The 20880-nt window shown below is 48.3% G+C and overlaps 1 protein-coding gene across 1 annotated transcript in view; it reads right to left on the reverse strand.

Annotated features, from left to right (window-relative positions):
* Window positions 1-1014: 1014 nt before the first annotated feature.
* KCNK3 (potassium two pore domain channel subfamily K member 3) overlaps window positions 1015-20880 on the reverse strand; it is an 87828-nt gene continuing 67962 nt past the window's right edge. Inside the window, exons 2-3 of the mRNA XM_066611995.1 lie at window positions 1341-1922; window positions 1015-1307 (exon numbers count right to left, since the gene is read on the reverse strand). Of these exons, the coding sequence (XP_066468092.1) occupies window positions 1015-1307; window positions 1341-1922 (875 nt within the window). The remainder of the gene's footprint in view (window positions 1308-1340; window positions 1923-20880) is intronic.

Raw genomic sequence — 20880 nt, forward strand, 5'->3', positions numbered from 1 at the left:
ACCATTTGCATGCATTCTGTACTCAGAAACAGAGTCCTTTGCAAGATCCCTCAACATCAGGGATTTTTATAGTGCATGGCACACTAGGGATGGGGAAGAGAGGCAGCCCCTCAACATTGAAATGGGTGGTTTCGAAAGGGTGGGGCACTGCTCTGCTTAACTCAGCGATTTTCAACCAGTGTGCCATAGCAGGTTGGTGTGCTGCAAAAGGTTTGCAGGCGAGCTGCAGGAGTTTGGAACACAGTGTTGAAAATAGCTGAAAAACTCTTCTGGGTTCGGTGGAAAAACAGAGTCACAGAACCAGGGCAATTCTTCCAGAAGCCGGAAGTGACATCACAAGTGGCAAAGACTATAGAGAAGACCATTGTGGTCAGTGTGCTGTTAGAAGAAAAATGTTGAAAATCGCTGGCTTCACTCTCTCCCGTCATCCCCAAACAGAGGAGGAGAATTGCTAAGTCTTTCTATCAATCCATAGAGGTATATATCAAGATGCAAACACACAGCTATGAGAGCCATCCCCTCCCTGTCTTGCCCCACCCAGTTCTCCTGTAAGGGTGCAAAAAAGTTAATTTCAAGTTTCACATCTTGTGGAGTTGCTGCAAAATGAAAGCTTAGAACTTAAACCAAACCAAGGAGCATCCAAGAGACTCCTTTCCTGGAGAAAACTGTACAACATATGTACCCCACCGGAGGTGTGACCTCCATTTCCCCCTCCCTTACTGACCGACAGGAAACCTAGCTGAGCCCACTCCTAACCGCACTGGGAGAGAGACTTAGGGGGCTCAGTTCCCCAATACGTTGGCCAAGTTGGCCAACCCAGCACTTAATCCATTAAAGATCCATCAAAGTGTTTGCTTGAATTGCGCACACCCAAGACCCAAGATATTCTTTCTGTAGAAATAAAATCTAGTTTGGTTGTTGCCATTTCTCTCAACCTGGGTTTTCTGTGCCTGTCTCCACTACTTTCTTTCCACTTCCATAGTTAAGGATGGTTTTTAAAAGGGCTCCTGAATTTTACACAGAGCTGCGGCGCTTCATAAGTCCTTGGAAGGCCGAGAGGCTGTGGAGTCCTGTGGAGACAGAGCTGATGGCTGAACGCTGGGCATTGCAGAAACATCTGTTGGACGGTGTCTCTTGGTAGTGGCCAGGTGAGGAATGGCTTTGTTCCATGCATGTGTCTGAGGTTGAAAGGTCTCTGGGGATGATCATAGGGATAGAGTACTGCAACTTCTCCCGGCTCTTGTACCAGAGACAGGAGCACATGGACTGGAAGTGGAGAACTTCAGCGTAGACATTTCGTAGTCCCCCTCTGCCACCACTGCTCCCCCCTCCCACCACACCCCCCAGTGCAGCAGCAGTGGAGGAAGCAGTGGTGTCTGTAGTGTGCACACTGCTAGCTTGCCCATTGCGGGTGAGCAGGGCCCGGTGCTCAGCATCCCGCTTCTCGTCCTCAGCATTCATGGTCATGAACCGTAGCACCACCAAGTTGAGAAAGGCCCCAATGACGGTCAGCCCAGTTAAGATGTAGATAAAGCTGAAGGCCACATACTGGGGCTTGGTCTGGAGGGCATGCTCCTTCTGAAGGGCCACATAGTCCCCAAAGCCAATGGTGGTGAGAGTGATAAAGCAGTAGTAGTAGGCTTGGAAGAAGGTCCAATTCTCATAGTAGGAGAATGCTGCAGCCCCAATGCAAAGGGTGCTGATGCAGGAGAAGAACCCAATGGTGACCATATTGGCCATGGACACTTCTGGCCGTCTCATGCCAAGGCACTTCTTGATGCGGTGGAGGAGGTACCTCACAAAAGTGTTGATCCTCTCACCCAGGCTCTGGAACATGACCAGGGTGAGCGGGATCCCCAGCAGGGCATAGAACATACAGAAGACTTTCCCACCATCAGTGCTAGGGGCTGCATGGCCGTACCCTGTGGAAGAAAGACACAAAGCACAGGGAACCCGGTCAATACCACTTCAGAGATGAGGAACATCATTTGCATGGGGAGGAAGAGTATCCCCTCCTCGTCCTGGCTTCATAGGCGGTGGGTGCCACTTCCTCCTCATTCAAAATTGCAGACAGAAGAGAGAGGAGTCACAGATGGTTGAGATGTTGCTCTGGCCTGCAACCTCAGTGGTGTGGCAATCTGTGCCAAGGTCCTCCTCTTCCGGTCCATGTGCTCCTGCTTCTGGTACAAGAGCCGGGAGAAGGTACAATATTCCATCACCATGATGCTACCCACAAAACCCTATCAGTGCACCCTGGGCACAGACAGAGCCACACCACCAAGTTTGCAGGTTAGAGCTACCTCCAGCTCAAGTCAGTGGAGGAGCTACAGAGGAATGGCAAAGAGGGATTGGTGGGGGACCATGGGGGAGCTAAGGGTACTGTTGTGGGATAAACTACATGGGTCACTGGGGGTTGCTCTAGGAATAATGGGGGAAGACCTAGGGGAAGGATGAAGGAAAACTGGTGGGGGGAGACATCTGGGAAGGGTGAATGGGAAGAGAGTCTGGTGGCTCTGTGTGGTGTGGCTGTGTGAAGTGCGACAGGGACAGTCTCCCTCTCCCCTCTGCTCCACTTAATCTTTGTCTAAGAGGTGTAGAGCCCGGTCCTACCCCACCATACTATAGCACCAAAAAGGCACGCCCTTTATTTTGGGGGGAGGGAATCTGAAGGCAAAAAAATGTTTCACTTACCTCCATGTAAGCCCTCAGGCTGCTTATAGCTCTTCTCAGACATATACCACCTATTTTGGTAGCATGTGTCTTAGGAGGGAAAAGGGGCGGGGATATTTTATAAAGAAAAGACCCAATGTGCTCGATCACCACCAAATCCACTCCCTCAGTCCCCCTCCCTGCCCCCAGTTCCTCCCCCAACATGCCTCCTTCCTCTCCCCAATCCACCCCCCCAACCCCATCTTACCTGCACTGGAGCAGGTGGGTAGCTGTGGCAGTGGGCCACCAATGTTACCACCCCTTTGCGGTTGTGACTCACAGATGACAGTCGCCAGTGTGTTCCACACATAGTCAGCAACTGCTTTATGGCAGCAGGACACTGCCCTGCTGCCATAAATTGCATGATAAGATTGGGCCATTATTCCTCTTAGAGCCCAGTTGGTTTGGTGTCTGGCAAATTCATTGGAAGCCAAGACCTTGTATCCTGAAAAGGAATTTGGGTGGGGGTAGATGTCCCAGGAAGCTTTAATGGCAGACTTATGCTACCAGTTTATGCTTTTTGTGACTGGAGAATGGAGGCTTTACTATGACTCTCCAAGAGATACGGATGTCTGCTCTGGATTGGCTCCACCAGAACAACAGGCAGGCATCCGCCTTGCTTGCAGCAGTCACTCTCTCATTCAGCCAGTCATTCATGGACAGGCCACAGGTGCCAAATATACAGAGTGAAGGCTGAGCCAATTGCAAGGTGGCCTTCAGGGCCTCCTACAGGAAACAGATTGGGGTGCATATGGTTGTAACCAATTCTTACCCCACCTTGCTGCCTTCAGTGCCGAAGCCTGCCAGGTTTGATGGCTAGAGCAGGAAAAGCCTAGTCCTGAACAAGACAACAGTGCTCTCCAGAGAAAGCATTCAAGGACCCTCCATGGAAGGAGCCTCTTTTGAGTGCTGCTGCAGGAGAGAAAGGAGAAGGTTGATGCTTCCTCCAGGGACAGCAGGAACTCATGGTTTTTGTGAAAGGCTGCTTGGAGGGGAGCAGTTCTGGCAACACCAGCCATGAACTGGAACGGAGAGCAGCCAACCTCTTAGCAAATTGGCTGCAAGAGCTGTCCCACATACTTAGTGGTTTGTCTGTTCCACACTGCCCTGTGGCATCGTTTTGATAAGATGGAAAGTAGCAACTGTTACACTAAGAAGACTATGTGCAGGGTGATGAAGGGTGAGGGAAGAGAAGGACGTAGTTGCGTTCCACCCTGCCCTGGGGGGAATGAGAAAATAGCCAGGAACATACACTGAGAACTGGTATCTTGGCAGGAACACAAGGAACTGAAACTGAGCTCCAAAAGCCTCCCTAACAACAGCCACAAAGGGTTCACCTAAGAAGTTCACAATCAGCTCTGCTCAGAGTTGCTGTGAGCAACTGAGGAAAAAAAAGCAAAAAAAAAAACCCAAGATAAAGCCATGCTGCTCTCTTGGCCCACCATCTTGTTTAGTCTGAAGCATTTTGTAGCACTGATTTCCACTAGGGGGCTCCAACGTGGCTTGATGACCTGCTAAAGGCCAGACCGTCTGCTGACCCTCTTCAGCTTTCTCTGCGGATGATTAGAAATTTGCTTGTTGACTGATCTCAGCAACAATGAAAATGAAAACCAGCAGTCAAATCAGCTTTAAACTCACCCTGCAGTTACAAGGCATAATTACAGATGGTTTTAAAGCCTAAGAGGATAATATGACCTCAGAGAGAGAGAGAGAGAGAGAGAGAGAGAGAGAGAGAGAGAGAGAGAGAGAGAATGGAATGGGGTGGGGGAATAATAGGGGACCTCAAGAAGGCTAGACTATACACAATGTGGTTTCACTTCAATTTAGCAGACCTGGAAAGACATTTCTACTGCTTATCTTGTTTTTTCCAAATCATAGTAACCTACTTTCTTCTTAATATTATGGCTGTTATCATCATCATCATCATAATCAAAAGCTGGGGTGACTGGGAATCAATTTATAATTGATTCTCCACTCTGTTCATTTATTTTACAGATTGCAAACCCTCTGAAGAAATTCTGCTAATCTTATCAAAGTTATTTGTCCTTGTCTTGAAATTCCTACAGATGTTTTGCCTGAGTACACGTTAGCAAGTTCTATGGTGTTTGTGGTCTTCCCTGGCCACCAGAAGATTTCGTGAAGCTTTTCAGATCCCTTCACAATTCTTGCCACTCTCCCATCTGAGCAGGGCTCTCCAAATTCATCTTGGTATTCCACTTGCATTTAGACAAAAACTCAGAGGCAACCCTTCAGAGATTTATTTTTAACCTGTCCCATCTCAAGGGCATGGAGTGGACCTCAGTTTTTAGGGGTCTTTTGGGGGGGGAATATTTAACCAACCAGATGCTTTCAAGGTGAAAGCACACTTTCACACTTTACTAATAAAATTTGCATATGCCAAAGGGTGAACTATTTTCATTGCAATTACATTGTCCTGATCATCAGTTTCAACAATAATAACAATAACAACATCAGTATACATAGTGCTTTACAAAATAACGTAAGTAGAAAAGTGATAGTTCTCTGCCCTGAGGAACTTACAAAGTAAATTTACAAAGTGGAAAAGGCAACTGCCTGGTACAAGGAAAGAGAAGAATCACAAGGAAGGGAATGAACACCTGCTAGTTACACTCATGCATTATTCAGTACTTCCTCTGGAGGCAAGGCCCAAACACACAATACATCTCTGGGAAATCATCATATCTATGAGTCATTTCTGTGACTGTCAACCCATGTGGGATTTGCAACCACACATTCACTCCAATCTGAAGGTTTATTTATGGAAAAAGCTGCACTAGTCCCTCCTCCAGCACTCTCAATCATCCTTCCTCTCACCCCCTCTGAGGACTCGCAACTCACAGGTAACAGGCAACCATGAGAGTTTCCAACCAAATGTTCAAAACAGAAACCCACATGAGTTTTGTATTCAAATGTGTGCTACATCCATAGGTTTCCACATACTGGCTTTGCATGTTTCCACATACGGTTTTGCTGGTTTCCACATGCTGGTTTCCACATACGGTTTTGCATGTTTGGTCTGGGTCTGAGTACAGAAGCAAAACAGGGCTTCTAGTCTTGCAGGGGTCATTTGCAGTGGAGTATCAGAGGGAAGATATGTGACCACTCCCTCACTGCTGGTTTCACTTATTCATTATATTAGCAGAGAGGTGACAAATTTGCAGGTGACTTCAAATGATTCAGGGTGATGAAGACCAAAGCAATTGGGAAAGGCTCCAAAATGACCTCACTGGAGTATGTGGGGGAGGGCAGTGCAGCTGCAGCAGCAGCATCTGTGCCCCCAGAGCCCTGTCCCACTGTGCTGTCCCTGAGTACAGTGTTTATTTGCAGTAACAAATGCTGGGAAGCAACAAAAGCAGAGGACGAGTTGCTCCTACACTCCCTTCTGGTCTTCTCATTGGGGCATCTGGGTTGCCACTGTAGGAAGGAGGTGCAAGCTTAGATTGCACCTTCTTTGGCCCTGATTCAGCTGAAGGGCTTTTCTGATGAGGTTCTTACATCCTATTTCTCTTGACACATCACAGCTCCTGCATAGGGCTCTGTGTTTATTGCAGTCAGACAGGCTTCTTTTGGTAGGGCAGAATCACTGGCATACCTAGGGGGGCAGATGGGGCAAATGCCCTGAGCGCTGACCCTCCAGCGGTGCCTCTGGACCCCCGCCCCCACCCCCCAGGAGGAGCGCCCAGGAGTGCTGTGAAGAGGCAGCTTGCTGCCTCTCTGTCAGCACCTCAGCACTGACTGAGCCACCCCCCTCCCCTCCTCCTTTATAGGATGATAGGAGACAGGCACCCTAAAGGGGCACTGATGCTCTGGGACACCCATCTCGTCTCCTCCTATAAAGGAGGAGGGGAGGGGGGCAGCCCAGTCGGCACGGAGACGCTGCCTGAGAGGCAGCTTCCCACTGCCTCCTAGGAGCGCTCCTGGGCACCCCTGCTCCACCTCTGAGGGCATCCCTCAGAGGTGGGGGGGGAAATGGCACGTGCCTCCTCCAACTTGTGTGTCACTTCCCGGCCCGAGGCGCCCCTCCTCTGCCTCTGAGGGCATCCCTCAGAGGCAGAGGGGAAGCGGCGCACGCCCCCTCTGACTTCGGAGGAGACGCGTGCTGCTTCCCGGCCCCCACGGAGCCTTCTGCACAACTTACAAGCATGGCACGGAGGTCTCCACTGCAGCAGTCTAGGGCTGCTGGAAGCCCCAAGTCCTTGCTTTGTTAATACAGGAGCAGGTAATGCTTGACTGTTCCCTTCCAATGTCCCCTCAGGACCAATTTAACAGCTTTTTCCTGAATGGGCCCTGAGACCAGAAATTAGGCAGCTGGGAGGGGGGGACAGAGGGGAATCAGCAAGAGCAGGGAGGGCCAACAATGCTCACCGACAACTGCCTCACTCTCCCAAGTGTGTCACCTGTCAGCATGTGCAGCTCCTCAAACCTGGTTTTGCTCACACAGCCATAATCCAGGGTGCTGATTTCCTGTTCATGGAATGGATTAAGTGGAGTTTGCAGATAGACTCCCATTCTGGCTGGCCCCAAGGAAGCAGAGACCTACTTTACTAAAGGAACAGTGGAGCAGAATCCAGGGCCCACTGTAATATGGGGCATTTGGCAGGGAATGGCTGAGAGCCCCTCTCCCAACATAGGATTCATGCCTGCATCTGGATTGCAGTTAATCTCCATCTGGTACAGCACAAACCACATGTTAAATTACGTTAAAAGGGCTTATTCCTTATGTTTCCCTGGATTATCTGCATCTGTGTCTCATGGAGTCTGCTGGCTCTGCTAAATGTCAGGGGGACTCATCATCCCCAGAAAAGGCCTTGGATAGAGGCAGTTCGGTACCTGGAGATTCTTCTATGCCAATGCTGTGGCACCAGTGTGGCTTGTGCTGCATTCAGCAGGGGAATTTTGCAGGCTGGAGGTCTCCTCAAGGTAAGGGGACATTTGTCCCCTTGCCCCAGGGAAAGCCCTAGCCATGGCAATGGGCCTACTCACAGGATTGGCTTTAAGCCCACTGGACAAATTGCTCCCAATTGGGCCCCATGCTTAAGGTTGGCCCTATTAGGATCATTTAGCCAAATACCCACAACTGCACATTGAAACAGACACCTTACAAGTTTTATAGAGAATAGCAATGATTTAAATTTCCTTCTGAAGTCTTAAAAAGTCAGTAGTATTTGTTTATAGCTACCATAGAGATATCAAGTCTATAATACGCTTTATTTATATCTCTAAGGGCGCAATCCAAGCCAGCCCTGGAGCAGGCAGGCTGATGGGCCTGCTCTGCAACCAAGGCAGGATTGGGCTGCAAGCAGTTCAGCCTGGGGAAAGGGGAATCACTTCCCCTTACCCCGGGTAATGCTGCAGCAGCCCCAATAGGACTACTCGGATCTGCGCCACCTCAAGCGGTAGCGCAAATCCAACCAACCCAGGACTGCCCCAGACTGCCCGGAGCGGCATTAGGATCCTGGCCCCGCCTCCTGCTTCCCCCACCCACCCCTTGGTTCATTCCTGATTTGGCTAAGTCTAGAGATACGCAAATTACCATTATGTTTCATTTCCAGTGCAAAAACCACATCTTTGCTGTTGCCCCAAACATGCCCTGAAGAGCCAGCCAACCTGAGAATATTCTCGTTGGATCCATGCGCAGACAAAAATCTGTCAAAGATGTGCCAGACGATGCACAATAAAGTCAATTGTGAATCTGCTTTGCACTTATGGTGCTCAATGAAGTCTGTTTTCAATGGGAAACATGATTCATAATTAAGACTTTTGAGGATAATAAGATGCATGTGATACACAGCAATTATTTGGCTCTGCATTGTAAAAAAACAAACACACACCTCATAACCACTGTTACGGATATGTCCTGAGCTTTTGAGATGGGCCAGCTCACCTCACGTCAGACTGACTCAGAAATGAGCCATTTCCAAAACAAGCCTGGAAATAGCTCCGCTGATTTTTCTGAGATCATCCAAAAGCGATACTGTCATTTCCTGAGAATCACTGCAAAACACTGGTGTATCTAGAGAACTGGTGTCACAGCGTGGCTCAGATACTAACAACCAGATCCTATCAGGCTGCCGCGCCAGCAGAACATATGTTCCAACAGCACTGGTTGCCGAAAAGCAGCCATAAAGCACTGGTTGCCAGCTCAAGCTACCAGAATGAGCGGAAAAGTCAGAGTTTTCCTGCATGTTCTGCGAACCTCAGAAAGTCTGCCAGAGGAAGGAAGCCTGGTGCAAGGGGTAGAATGGGGCAGGGGGAGAGTGGAACAGGGAGGACATGGGGCAGGTGACGGGCAGGTGATTGGGCTGGCAATGGGCGAATTAGGCCCAGGAGGGAGGGAGTTTTGCAGTGGCTAAACCCTCTTCCCCAGCCTCATCTGCCTGCATGGATCAACCTGGACTTGTGCCAGCTATAGAAATGGCACAGATCTGTGTTGACTAATAGTGACCACCGGGCATTACCTTAGGGCAAGGGGGCAAATGTCGCCTTATCTTGAGGAGAACTCCAGAAGCCAAAACTCTCCCATATGATACAGACAAGGTTGTTCTGCCCCCGTTGTTCCATCACTGTACAGGGAGTTAGGTAAGATTGGGCTACAAACTGTGGATCCAGATTTCCCAGTTTGACTCCCACCTCTACCATAAATTCAGTAGGTGGTCTCAGGCAAGCCACTCTCTCTGCACTATGGGGATAGCAGTACTTGCCTTGCAGGGTTGAGGGTAAGAGTCCATACACAGATCATGGACATGAAGTGCTCTGTGTATTCAGAAGGTACAAGACAAATGTTAGGAGCATGCAATTCCAGTGTAAGGAAAGGCAGAAAATAAAGGGACTTGCTATGTATTCTGTCCAGCTAAGTCCATGGGTGGGCAAGAAGAGTCCACCTGCTACCGAAAAGCCACTACTTCCTTCTCATCCATGCTTCTCTGGATGGTCACCTCAAGCAACTGCACAAGCAGCCTAAGCCTTGGCTTGGACTCCAAGGAATCCCACTGATGGGGTGGAATGCCCTATCCAACCTCCTCAATCACATTGCATGATGGTCTATGATGGGATACTGCTGGGCTGCACCTCTCAGATGATGCTGAACAACTGCTTGAGGTCACAAACTGCACTGGACCAGCCCTGAGTACTGGCCAGTATTCCCACTTTCCATCACTTCCATTTCTTTGCAATAAATCTGCCTCCTAGTCATTTCATTTTCCTTCTGGTCAGTTTAATCTCTCCAGTGCTACCAAGAATTTTTGTCTCTGTCAAGGTTTCTGAAACAATGTCACGGTCAATTTGTGTGAGCCCAGTAAGTTTTGCTTGAGCCGAGCAGCTGGAATGAGCTCAAGTGCAGCACAAGCCCCACACAGCTCCACTACCAGGTAATCAATGCATTGAATATAAGGAACTTAAGTTGGACTATGTGTGCCCCAATTCCCACAGGAGAAGTACAGAGTGGAGCACTGCTGCAAATCTTCAGCATTCTGCAAACTTTGACTTTTTTTCAATTGCAAAGGCAAGTTGCTAGCCCTTAAGGTTTTGAATTCTGTAGTCAGCTCTTGCTAAATCTCAGGACAGAAGCAGCTGAATCAGATTTCCAAGAGATGGGCTTGGGGCTTCAGTGTATAGACCCTACCCTCACCTCCCACAACTAGGAAACCCCAAGTACATTATGCAAAATAGGCAAAGCGCATAAGAAATGACACGATTCATGCACATATCCTTTCCTTGTATAGTTTATACAGGCTGTTGAATTTTCTTGAAACAGAATGTGAAGAGTCTGGATGCAGAATGCCCAGCTGTACAATATGGATTGCCTGAATGGTAGGATTGCAGCCTTAGGGCTCAATCCTATCGAATTTTCCAGTGCTGGTGCAGCTGTGCCAGTGGGGTGTGCACTGGTGGGGAGGCAGTCACAGAGGCCCCCTCAAGATAAGGGAATGTTTGTTTCCTTACCTTGGGGCTGCATTGCGGGTGCACTGGTGCTGAAAAGTTGGATAGGTTTGGGGCCCTTAGTCAAGGAGTGCTTATGAGGAGATCATAACTGCAAACAGCCTAGCCCTAGCACAGTGATTCTCAACTAGGGCATCACGATGCCCCAGCCAGAGAGCCCTGGCCTCTGCCCCCTTAAGGGGTGGGAAGGGGGGAAAGCAGAGACGCAATGCACTAGATTGCACCACTTTGGAGGGGCGCAGGGGCTTGCTGCTACTTACCAGAGCCTGCAGCAGCCTCCCAGGGGTGCAGGGAGCCCCAGCGCCAGCCTCCACAGGACTCCCCAACATGCGGAGACAGTCAAAATCACAACTGCAACCACTTCTGGTTTCGCGAATGCAAAACCGGAAGTGATCACAAACATGATTTTGAGGGTCTCCTCAGGCTCTGGTAAGTGGCAGCAAGCCCCTGCATCGCTCCAAAGTGGCACGATCTAGCACATTGCATCACTGCCTTCCCCCACCTCTGCACACCCTTACTATGAACCGCTGCTCTAGCCTATAACATTGGTAATGCCAAAGCAACCTTCTATGATCAATATTTGAAGTGCATGCAACATTCTAACAATAGGAGGTATTTCTGGGCACGTGCAGAGCGGCAGGCAAGTAAGCCCTATGCATACCGTGTGTAAGAGATCTTCTATCCAACCCCAATCAGTTCTTTTCCAGAGTCCTCCCTTGAACTCCACAGAGACTGTGTAGTGCACACAATGGGGGTGGGTGTGAAAATGGAATACTTGCCTGATTGCAGCTCCTTGAAGGAGCAAGCAGGAGTTTGACTGCCCTGTGGGATGGAGTCTTCTGCCAGAGGATCTTCCAAGCAAGCACAACCCCCCACCCCCCAAGTTTAAGACCCATATCAACAAAAAGGGGGCAGCCACCATTGCAGGGTGGCACAGAATACTGGGGAAAGCTGAGGAGGCAAGCCAGGTTCCCCAACCTCTGGGCAGCCTGTCCTTAGTGGGCCTGACTCTAGGCAATCCCATCAAGTTTGCTTAAGCTCAACGAGTGGAGATGGCTCTCGCTTGGCTAAGAACATGGAGAGAGCAAGAGAGGCAGTGAAAAAAAGAGAACGAGCTTTGGCCATGGGTCACTTCATTCTCTCAGTGTGACTCAGCATCAGCCCCCCCCCCCCCACACACACATAATAGTCCCAATATCAGGGCTAGCAGTGCCCTTAGATATTGCCTAAAGTGAAATTCACAGCTGATTCTAGATCAGAGAAAGAGCAAAGGACTTAGCTGGGTTTAGCTCTGCATTTTCTTTCAATGCCTGGAGATTTGGCCCTGAATGGTTACCTTTGAGCATGCACAAAATGCCATTGCCTTATTTCTGGAGCAAATACAACCAAGCTCCACACAGTTGGAATTCTAGGGGCAAGAGACCATAGTCAGGACATCAGCACAAGCTTTGGGCTCAGAGCCTCTCACTGTGAAGCACTCTGTAGTGTGTTAGGGGCTTCACTGCCATTGTAGCAACACCAGCTCCTTTTCTTATTTGTGACTGCTAACTGGGTAAGAGGCACTTTTTCAAGTGGGTGCTCCTCTTTTATTTAGCAGGGGGAGAGTAACTGGCCCACCTCACCCCAGCACTGTCTGTACTAGTGGCTGTCTGCTGGTGTTGCAGCTTTTTAGATTGTGAGCCCTTCTGGGACAGAGAGCCATTAGATATTTGATTTTTCTCTGTAAACCGCTTTGTGAACTTTTTGTTGAAAAGCGGTATATAAATACTGTTGTTGTTGTTGTTGTTGTGACTGATGGCCTGTTTTGTTTGTTTGAATTCCTAACATGCCTGTCCCAAAAACCAAGGAGCCCTGAGATCCAACCTAGGGCCACGAAGCTGGGAGAAGGCTTTCAGGAATCTGCATGATGACTGATATCACACTGAATGATGCATGGCATATGTGAACATGTCTGCATTAAGTTGTTTTAATCTTATTTATCCCACTGTTTCTTCAAAGAGAAGAAACACAGAGTGCTGTCACCCTATCACATGATGAGAGGAAGCAGCCACTAAGGGTATGTGCTCTCGGGGGGGGGGGGGGAGCGGGATGCACTCAGACACCAGGGTGCCAAAAAGAGAAAAGCTGAGTTGGGGCCTCATTTTAGGCCAGCTCATCCACAGGCAAAGAGGGCATTTGTCTCAGTGGTCAGATATATGGAAGGAAGGACACCAGCCCCACTGGGGTATCACAGGCTCTTTTGCTTTGGCATGTTGGACTCATCTACTTCAAGACAAAATAGCGTTGGAGCACATCACCCATCCCCAACACTCCTCAAGAGAAGAATAAACATCACCCTAATGTTGTGGAAACTTTGATCTGACAACCTGCTGGCAGCTGATGTATGCAGCTTCTTTGGGATTAACATTCTCTTCTCCTTTAATCCTTCTCGATTTAATAGACTTTTGAGATGGGAGGAAGTGGGTTGGAACCGAGGATGAAGTGTCTGGCATTCACTTGAAACTCCTGCAGGCCCCCTTCACTCCTTTCTTGGACTCCCTGCCTCAGCCAACTGTCATCGCATTTACAGCCACTGCTCCTCAGAATTCAAGGAGGAAGAACAAATATTGCTATCAAGATGCCCTCCCCTGCAATGGGGTAAGGAAGGGCATTATCAGCACAGGGACAGGGCCTAGGAAAGGGGGCTAAAGGGGGTAATTTAGAGGCCTAGGACTGGAAATTTCCTGGGATCTTGCATTTTCTGATCTCACCTGAGCTTGCTGCCCACGTGGGATGCTGGGGACACTACCACAAGTGTGTTGCTGCAGTTACTGGTAAGCCATATATGATGGGCCAAGAAGTGCATATACTAACACAGTGTCAAATCTGGGAGGAAACTGACCTGCTACAGTAGCTCTTTGGCTTGTGGATCTGCTTACTATGAAGGAGTGTATTAGGGGTTCAGGGACACAGCTGCAAGACTACAACTGCTCCGGAAGCAAGTTTTGATACACACAGGACACTTTCCATTCTAAGTGTGAGCCTAAATATGATGCTGCTAATTTTCTGCATGATTTTCTACATTTAAAAGATTTTAGAGAGACTGATGAATCCGTTTGGCTTTCTGCATTACTGTATCTAGCTGCTGATGCCACATGGGTGGGTAGACCTGGGCTCCAAAGACTTTTCCAGCTGTCTCCACACTTCTCCCATCCTAGTTTGTCCCTCCCTGCCCCAATTCTACTTGCCTGTCACCACCCTCCTCCACTCTGTTTCTTCCCTCCCCCTTTGCAAAGGGGTCCAAAAGAAACTTTGTACCCCTTGATAAAATTCCTCTCAGAGGCCCTGCCAGGGGCCAGTGCCTGCTTGGAAACAATTCCACCCAAGCCCGATACTGGCCTCATTGACGAATCATGTGCTGGGAACAGATAGACACCTGCAGTTCTAACCATGCATACTTTTGAATTACCACCATCAAAACAAAAAAAAAACATATTTCAGAGACAAGATGTTCAGTTATTCTGGCATTTTCCCTTCCATTCCTCTAATGCTTTACAGACTTTTAATAAACTTCTTGCATCTTTACTGTGTCACTTGCCTGGTCAGCTCCCCTGGGAGAGAGCAGTGAGCCGTGACTCCCGGACCATCCTTGTTCCTGTACTGTCTGATTTCAAGGAGGCTCCTGAATAGGGTTCCCTGGGAGGAAGGCTCTTGAGCTTTGGGTGGTAACAGCAATAACACCTTCTCCAAGTTCACCCAGGGTGGGAGGGAGGTGGAATCGGTGGAACTCTGCTCCTCTGGATCTTGAACTCCGTGTCTGGCCTTCCAACCTGACATGGAATCTCTCAAGTCTGCACCAGCAAATAGCCATCTTGTGAAACTCAATTATAGGGCCTGGGACAAAAGTCCCCTTCCCCTGAGGAGACCTCCAGCGGCTGCTGCAGTGTCACAGGATGCCGCTTTGGCACCGCTGCATCTGGCAGCGCTGCCTTTAGGATTGGGCTGTTAGTCCCCAAGTCTCTTGAGAGCTGGAAATTCAGAATTAGACTTGATTTGGAGGTGCAAGACATTATAAATGTGCTGGCTGAAAATTGCCTTAACTCTGAGGGAGACCAAACCTTCCAATGGAACACATCTAATACCAAAGCCAAGAGTATCATAACCAGATCCCTGACTAGTGAACAATTGATCTATGTTAAAAATGCCAAGACTGCAAAAGAAATTATGCAAAGTTTGACTGAAGTTTTAGCAAGAACCACTGTTAAAGATTAGCTCAATTTAATCAAAGATCTGTGTGATCTGAAACTAAAAACAAAGGAAGATTTTGAGATTTACTGTAATAAACTAACCCAGATTCTTGAAGACCTAACTGGGTTTGAACTATATGAGAATCATAAGGTTGGTTTTTTACTTGGGTCATTGTGCGAATCAAAGTTTGCTGCTCTCATAAGCCTAATCTCAGCACTCGCAGACAACCAATGTAAGAGGGTACTTGCTGATCTCAGGACAGAGTGTATTCAATTCAAATGGATTTCGCATTCTTGCTCAAATTACAAGACCAGAGATTACCAGAACAATAAGATGTGGCTGACCGGTTTTGCATGTCAAGAGAAAGGCCATTTAGCAAGGTCCTGCAAGTTTGCAAATGTTGGCATCCTTCAGTGTCAGAAGACTATGGTATCATGCTCTGAATGGTGGTTCTGGAACAGAGTGTCCTCTCCAGTGCGTGAAGCCTGGGTAAAGTAGGTATGGAGGATAGGCTGTTACCCATGCAGCAAATCCCCCCTCTCCATGTCGCTGAAATGGTCCAATGGAAAGGCAGAAGCCAATACGGTTGGTTGGATAGGATTGCAGCCTAGGATTGCTAAACATTTTCCTGCTTGATGATGTCACCTCTGGTCATGACATCACTTCCAGTGGGTCTCATTCTAAAAAGTGGGTCCTGGTGCTAAATGTGTGAGACCCACTGCTCTACAGAAACCCCTTCTAAAGCTAAGTAAGAAATCAGAGAAGGGGGGGGGGGACAAAGCCCAAGACATTTTACAGGCAAGAATCATGCAAACAGAGAGCATAATTTAAAACTGAAAGAAAACGTTTTTAGCCCCAGTGAACCAAGCTGAGAGACTAAAAGATGGATAATTGATTCTGGCTGTACAAGTCATAACTGTTCAGACAGAAACTTCTTTCAAAGCCTAGACCCAGATATAAAAGGAAATATACTGGTACTCAACTTTAACAAATGAAAAACAGGGCAAGGATCAAGGAAAATTAAAATGCATTGCCGACAGATCTATTAAAGAGCGTGATCTTCCTACTGAAGGACAAGAGCAAGACACAAGACATGATTCAGAAGTATGTGGCAACTGTCAGCAACAAGTTTTGAAGAAAGCCTGAAGTGCTTCAAGCTGACAATGGTGGTGAGTACATGTTGCACCAGACACAAACATTCTTAAAGGAGCAGGGTAGAGATGCACTGTTCCCTACACACCAGAACAAAATGACATAGCCGAGAGAAAGAATATATTTCTCCCAGGAATTAGTAGATGCACGCTCACAGATGCAGTTACCCAACCCACTCTGGGGTGAAGCAGCAGTGACAGCAAACTATTTGCAGAACAGACTGCCCACCAAAGGTGCAACCAAGACCCCCTTTGAATGGTGGCATGGGAGAGAACCTAGCATGGAGCATCTTAAGAGTTTTTGGCAGCAAAGCCTGCACCTACATACCAAAAGAGCAAAGGTTCAAAGCTTGATACCATGGCTGAAGAAGGCATTTTTGTTGGATATGCTCCAGGGTCCAAAGGCTATAGAATAATAGACATGTACAATGGACACATGATAATATGCCATGGACTATATTTTGCTGAGCATGAGAAAGTTGACAAGTGCCAAACTTTCTTTGATGACTTACAAGAGGCAGGCAAGGAGTTCATGTATGTGCCAGCCTACCATGACAGCACACTCTCACTGCCAGAACCAAATACAAGAGAAGAAGGCTGGAGACAAATGAGGAAGACAAGTTGTCATAGGTAGATGTCACTGAGAAAGCAGACCAGGTTCCAGCATCAGAATTCTGATGTTCAACCCAAGAAGACAAAGGTGTGTCACCTGTACGACTGTCCTGTCTCACAAGGTCCTCACCACTGCATAGACCAGAGTAATGGGAAGAAGTTGAAGTAGTGATTATGGATGAACCAGAGGTAAACCACATCACCATAAGAATGCTCTTGAGTTTGTATGCTGTTTCCATACAAATGTGTGTCAAACACCCAAGCTTCACACACTGTAAGAAGGCATCACATGAGTGGAAGCTTGAGAATGGGCTCTATGGCTCAAAGCAGGCAGCAAGAATCAGGAAAGAAAAGTTGAACCAGATGCTGAACCAAGGCTACATTCAAGGTGAGGCAGACCAGTGTTTGTACACCAGACACAGAGATGGACAATGGACTTATCTTTTGGTACATGTTGATGACTTGTTTGCTATGAAAGAGATAAGGACCATAAAGACATTGTGCACCACTTGAAGAAAGGAGTGGAAATAAAGGAACTGGGAGATGGAAGTCTAGTACAAAGGCTGCTTGAGGGGGAGAAAGTGTGTCTGGGGAGGTGCAGGACACAGAAGGGAGTCAAACCCCATTTCCCTTGCCACCCTTGGGCCAGCACAGGAGTGTACTTGCTTGGAGAAGAAGGCTGGATATGGGTAGGTGCCAGTTGGGGAGGAACTTCTGGCCCAAGGATTAGAAGAAGGAAAAATGGGGAGATCACTGTTATTTCCTGGCCATAGTGCCCCAGAAGCTGCAACCCCCACTCATGTGGTGGCTTCCCTGGGAAAGCACAGTTCTCCCCTTCCTGTCCTTCCACCCATATGCAGAAACACTGGTGCTGCAGGACCATTTGTGGCCAAGTGGGGAGAAGGAAAGAAAAGACATTTCTGGGGCTCTAGAGCAGGGGTGCCCAAACCCCGTCCCTGGGGCCACTTGTGGCCCCCGAGGACTCCCAATGTGGCCCTCAGGGAGCCCCAAGTCTCTAATGAGCCTGTGGCCCTCCAGAGACTTGCTGGAGCCCACACTGGCCCGATTCAACTGTTTGACCTCTTGTGTGAGCTGTGGGATGAGGGCTCCTTCCACTGCTTGCTGTTTCACATCTGTGATGCAGTAGTGGCAGCAAAGGAAATGCCAACCTTGCTTTGTGCAAGGCCTTTTATAGGCCTTGAGCTATGGCAAGACCTTCATTCATTCATATAAGTTCATCTTTAATATATTCATTTATGTAAACTTATGTAAATTTATTCAAATTTTAAATGTAAATTAATTTTTTTTCCCCTGGCCCTTGATACAGTGTCAGAGAGATGATGTGGCCCTCCTGCCAAAAACTTTGGACACCCCTGCTCTAGAGGCTACTAGTGTTCCTGTAATGTAATTTCCCATTCCCACCACCAGAGGGCCTAACAGAAGTCCAACTCATGCAAGCAGACAGTTGTGCCTTCACAGCAGCCTGCAGAGATAGGACACCTTCCTAATGGCCAGGCTCCTGTCATTGGGTGCCCTTTCTTCCTATGTCTTACATGATCGCCATCCATCTTATGACAGTGGAACACTGTAAAATCCCTAACCAGGATTGGGTTGTAAATGAAGTAAACACACCCAGTCATAGGCTGTCTTTTCCTTTGGTAGATTTAGGGACAGGAGCGGTGAAAATCCCTGATGTTGTTGTCCGTCCGTCCCCCCCATCTTTTGCCATTTTTCACCTGTTTTGGACCTCTCCACCACCTCAAAGTCTCTGAGATGTCTCAGCATCCCAAAGAGATGGTTGAATCATCCAGCCACAGGAGCCATTGTTCCTTTGTTGCTGGTCTTGTCTCCTTCTTCCCCAAATTGCAAGTAAACAAAGAAATTGGTTTTAAACCAGCTCGTTGAACCATGTAACCCACGTGATTCCCAAGAGCAGTACATTTAGGGGCTCAGATCCCTCAGTAACTAAACCCACAGGTTGAAAGGTGGTCAGTGCTCACAGGTTACAAAAACAGGGTCACACTTTGTCCCACTGTCAGGAGCATTAAGTGCTTCATGGGGCTAATCCACCCCATCTCCCCTGTGCCAAGTATGGATGCAAGTGGAACAGCAGGAGGGAAATAGGGGAGGGACCGTACCCAGCTTTGGGTGTTGTGGCAAGAACAATATTTTTCCAATTAGCTTCCAGGTTACCCCACTTAAAAGCATGAAGCAAAAAGCAAGGAGGTGGTTGCTGGTAGTAGGATATTTGCACCCTGGACAATTGTGTCCCAGTCAAATGCATCCCAATCATTGGTGTCCCTGGACATTCATGTCTGGTTTTTTGTTTGTTTTGGGTTTTTTTGGGGGGGGACAGACGGACCATCCTGGTTATTTGCATCATACTATAACCCGGCAACAAACAAACTATGACTGGGCAACAGACCCCATGTTATAGATGCTAAGCCTCTTATTCCATCCTTAACCCTAACCCTAGCTTTGTGTTTTGAAAATTAAAAAGTACATCTAATATAAACATAAGAACAGCCCCACTGGATCAGGCCATAGGCCCATCTAGTCCAGCTTCCTGTATCTCACAGTGGCCCACCAAATGCCCCAGGGAGCACACCAGATAACAAGAGACCTCATCCTGGTGCCCTCCCTTGCATCTGGCATTCTGACATAGCCCATTTCTATTTATTCACATTTTTATGCCGCCCTTCCTCCAAAGAGCTCAGAGCGGTTAACACAGCTGCTCCTCCCCTCCTTCTTGTCCTCACAACAACCCTGTGAGGTAGGTGAGGCTGAGAGAAAGTGACTGGCCCAAGGTCACCCAGGAAGCTTTGTGGCTGAGGGGAGATTTGAACCTGGATCATCCAGGTCTAAGTCCACCTCCCAAACCACTACACCATCCTGGCTCTCTCTGATTTCTAAAATCAGGAGGTTGCGCATACACATCATGGCTTGTACCCCATAATGGATTTTTCCTCCAGAAACTTGTCCAATCCCCTTTTAAAGGCATCCAGGCTATTTGCCATCACCACATCCTGTGGCAAGGAGTTCCACAGACCGACCACACGCTGAGTAAAGAAAGAATATATGTATAAAAATACATATATTGGGAAACACACACACAAAAATGGATGCCAATGACTAGGATGCATTTGGCTGGGACACAATGATCCTGTCACTGTTGGCTGCTAACGGTTAGGTTCTGCAGCTATCTTGCCCTCTGTCTACTTTTAACATGTGATCTTTTCCCATCCATGGCAGGGAGAAGCTCTAGGTGCCATCCAGACTTCCTCAAGAGTTTAGAGAGCAAGCACCAGGCAGCCGCATCCAGCTGCTCTGAAATCTGATCTGTGTCCAACGCTACAGAAGCAATGATTCTCTGGACAGGGAGAGGGAGATGAGGAGCTTGCCAGCATCTGAAAAGGTTTAAATAGATTTGAGGCACTGCAGGGCGGTGGGAGCCAACCTTCGTTTCACAGGGCACACCAAGCTTCTGGGAAGCCATTAAGAAGGTGACAAAGTTTCTTAGCCTGCCAAGCACACAGCTCAATCTCTCCACTTTTATCCCCCCCTTGCAGTTTCATTAAATAAGAAAGATGTGTATGGAATGGGAACGTCCTCCGCAAGGGCCCTGCCTCACCAGTAGAACGACAAGTTCCCTCTTGGCAAAGCACCAGACTCCTTCAACCATAATATGCTCACCACCAGACAAATCAGAACTGTCCCCCTCTCCTGCCCCCCCCCACTCTTTCACTTCTTTAGGGACTACTTGATAGAGCACTTAAGAACATCAGAAAAACCCTGTTGGTTCAGATCCAACTGGGTCCATCAAGTTTTCTGCTTTGCAAAATAGCCCTCTAAAAAGCAACATGCTCTCTCTTGCTCTCCCCTCCCCGCAGTGACTGGCATAGTCAGGGCCAGCCCATCCACGAAGTGGATGATGCGGCTCATGTAGAGTGACAGGTGGCAGAGGGAGTGACAGACTTCAAGTGTCCTTCACCCTGGGTCTGCTGTGCCTTCCTCCAGCCTGCCATGGACAACAGATGGCTTGTTCTGCTTCACTCTCACCCACTTGACCCCTTCCTCAGGCTATCCCTTAAACTAAAACAGAAAGTGCAGGACACCCTGGGAGCTCCCAGCAGCATGCCTCACACTTCCTGATGGTGCAGGATGGAGTAAGGTAACAGGTGGCATTCTTCTTTCCAGGTTTTTGGGTAAGCTGCTCATGCAG

The sequence above is a fragment of the Tiliqua scincoides genome, chromosome 1 (genome assembly GCF_035046505.1).
Source record: "Tiliqua scincoides isolate rTilSci1 chromosome 1, rTilSci1.hap2, whole genome shotgun sequence".
Classification (NCBI taxonomy): Eukaryota; Metazoa; Chordata; class Lepidosauria; order Squamata; family Scincidae; genus Tiliqua; species Tiliqua scincoides.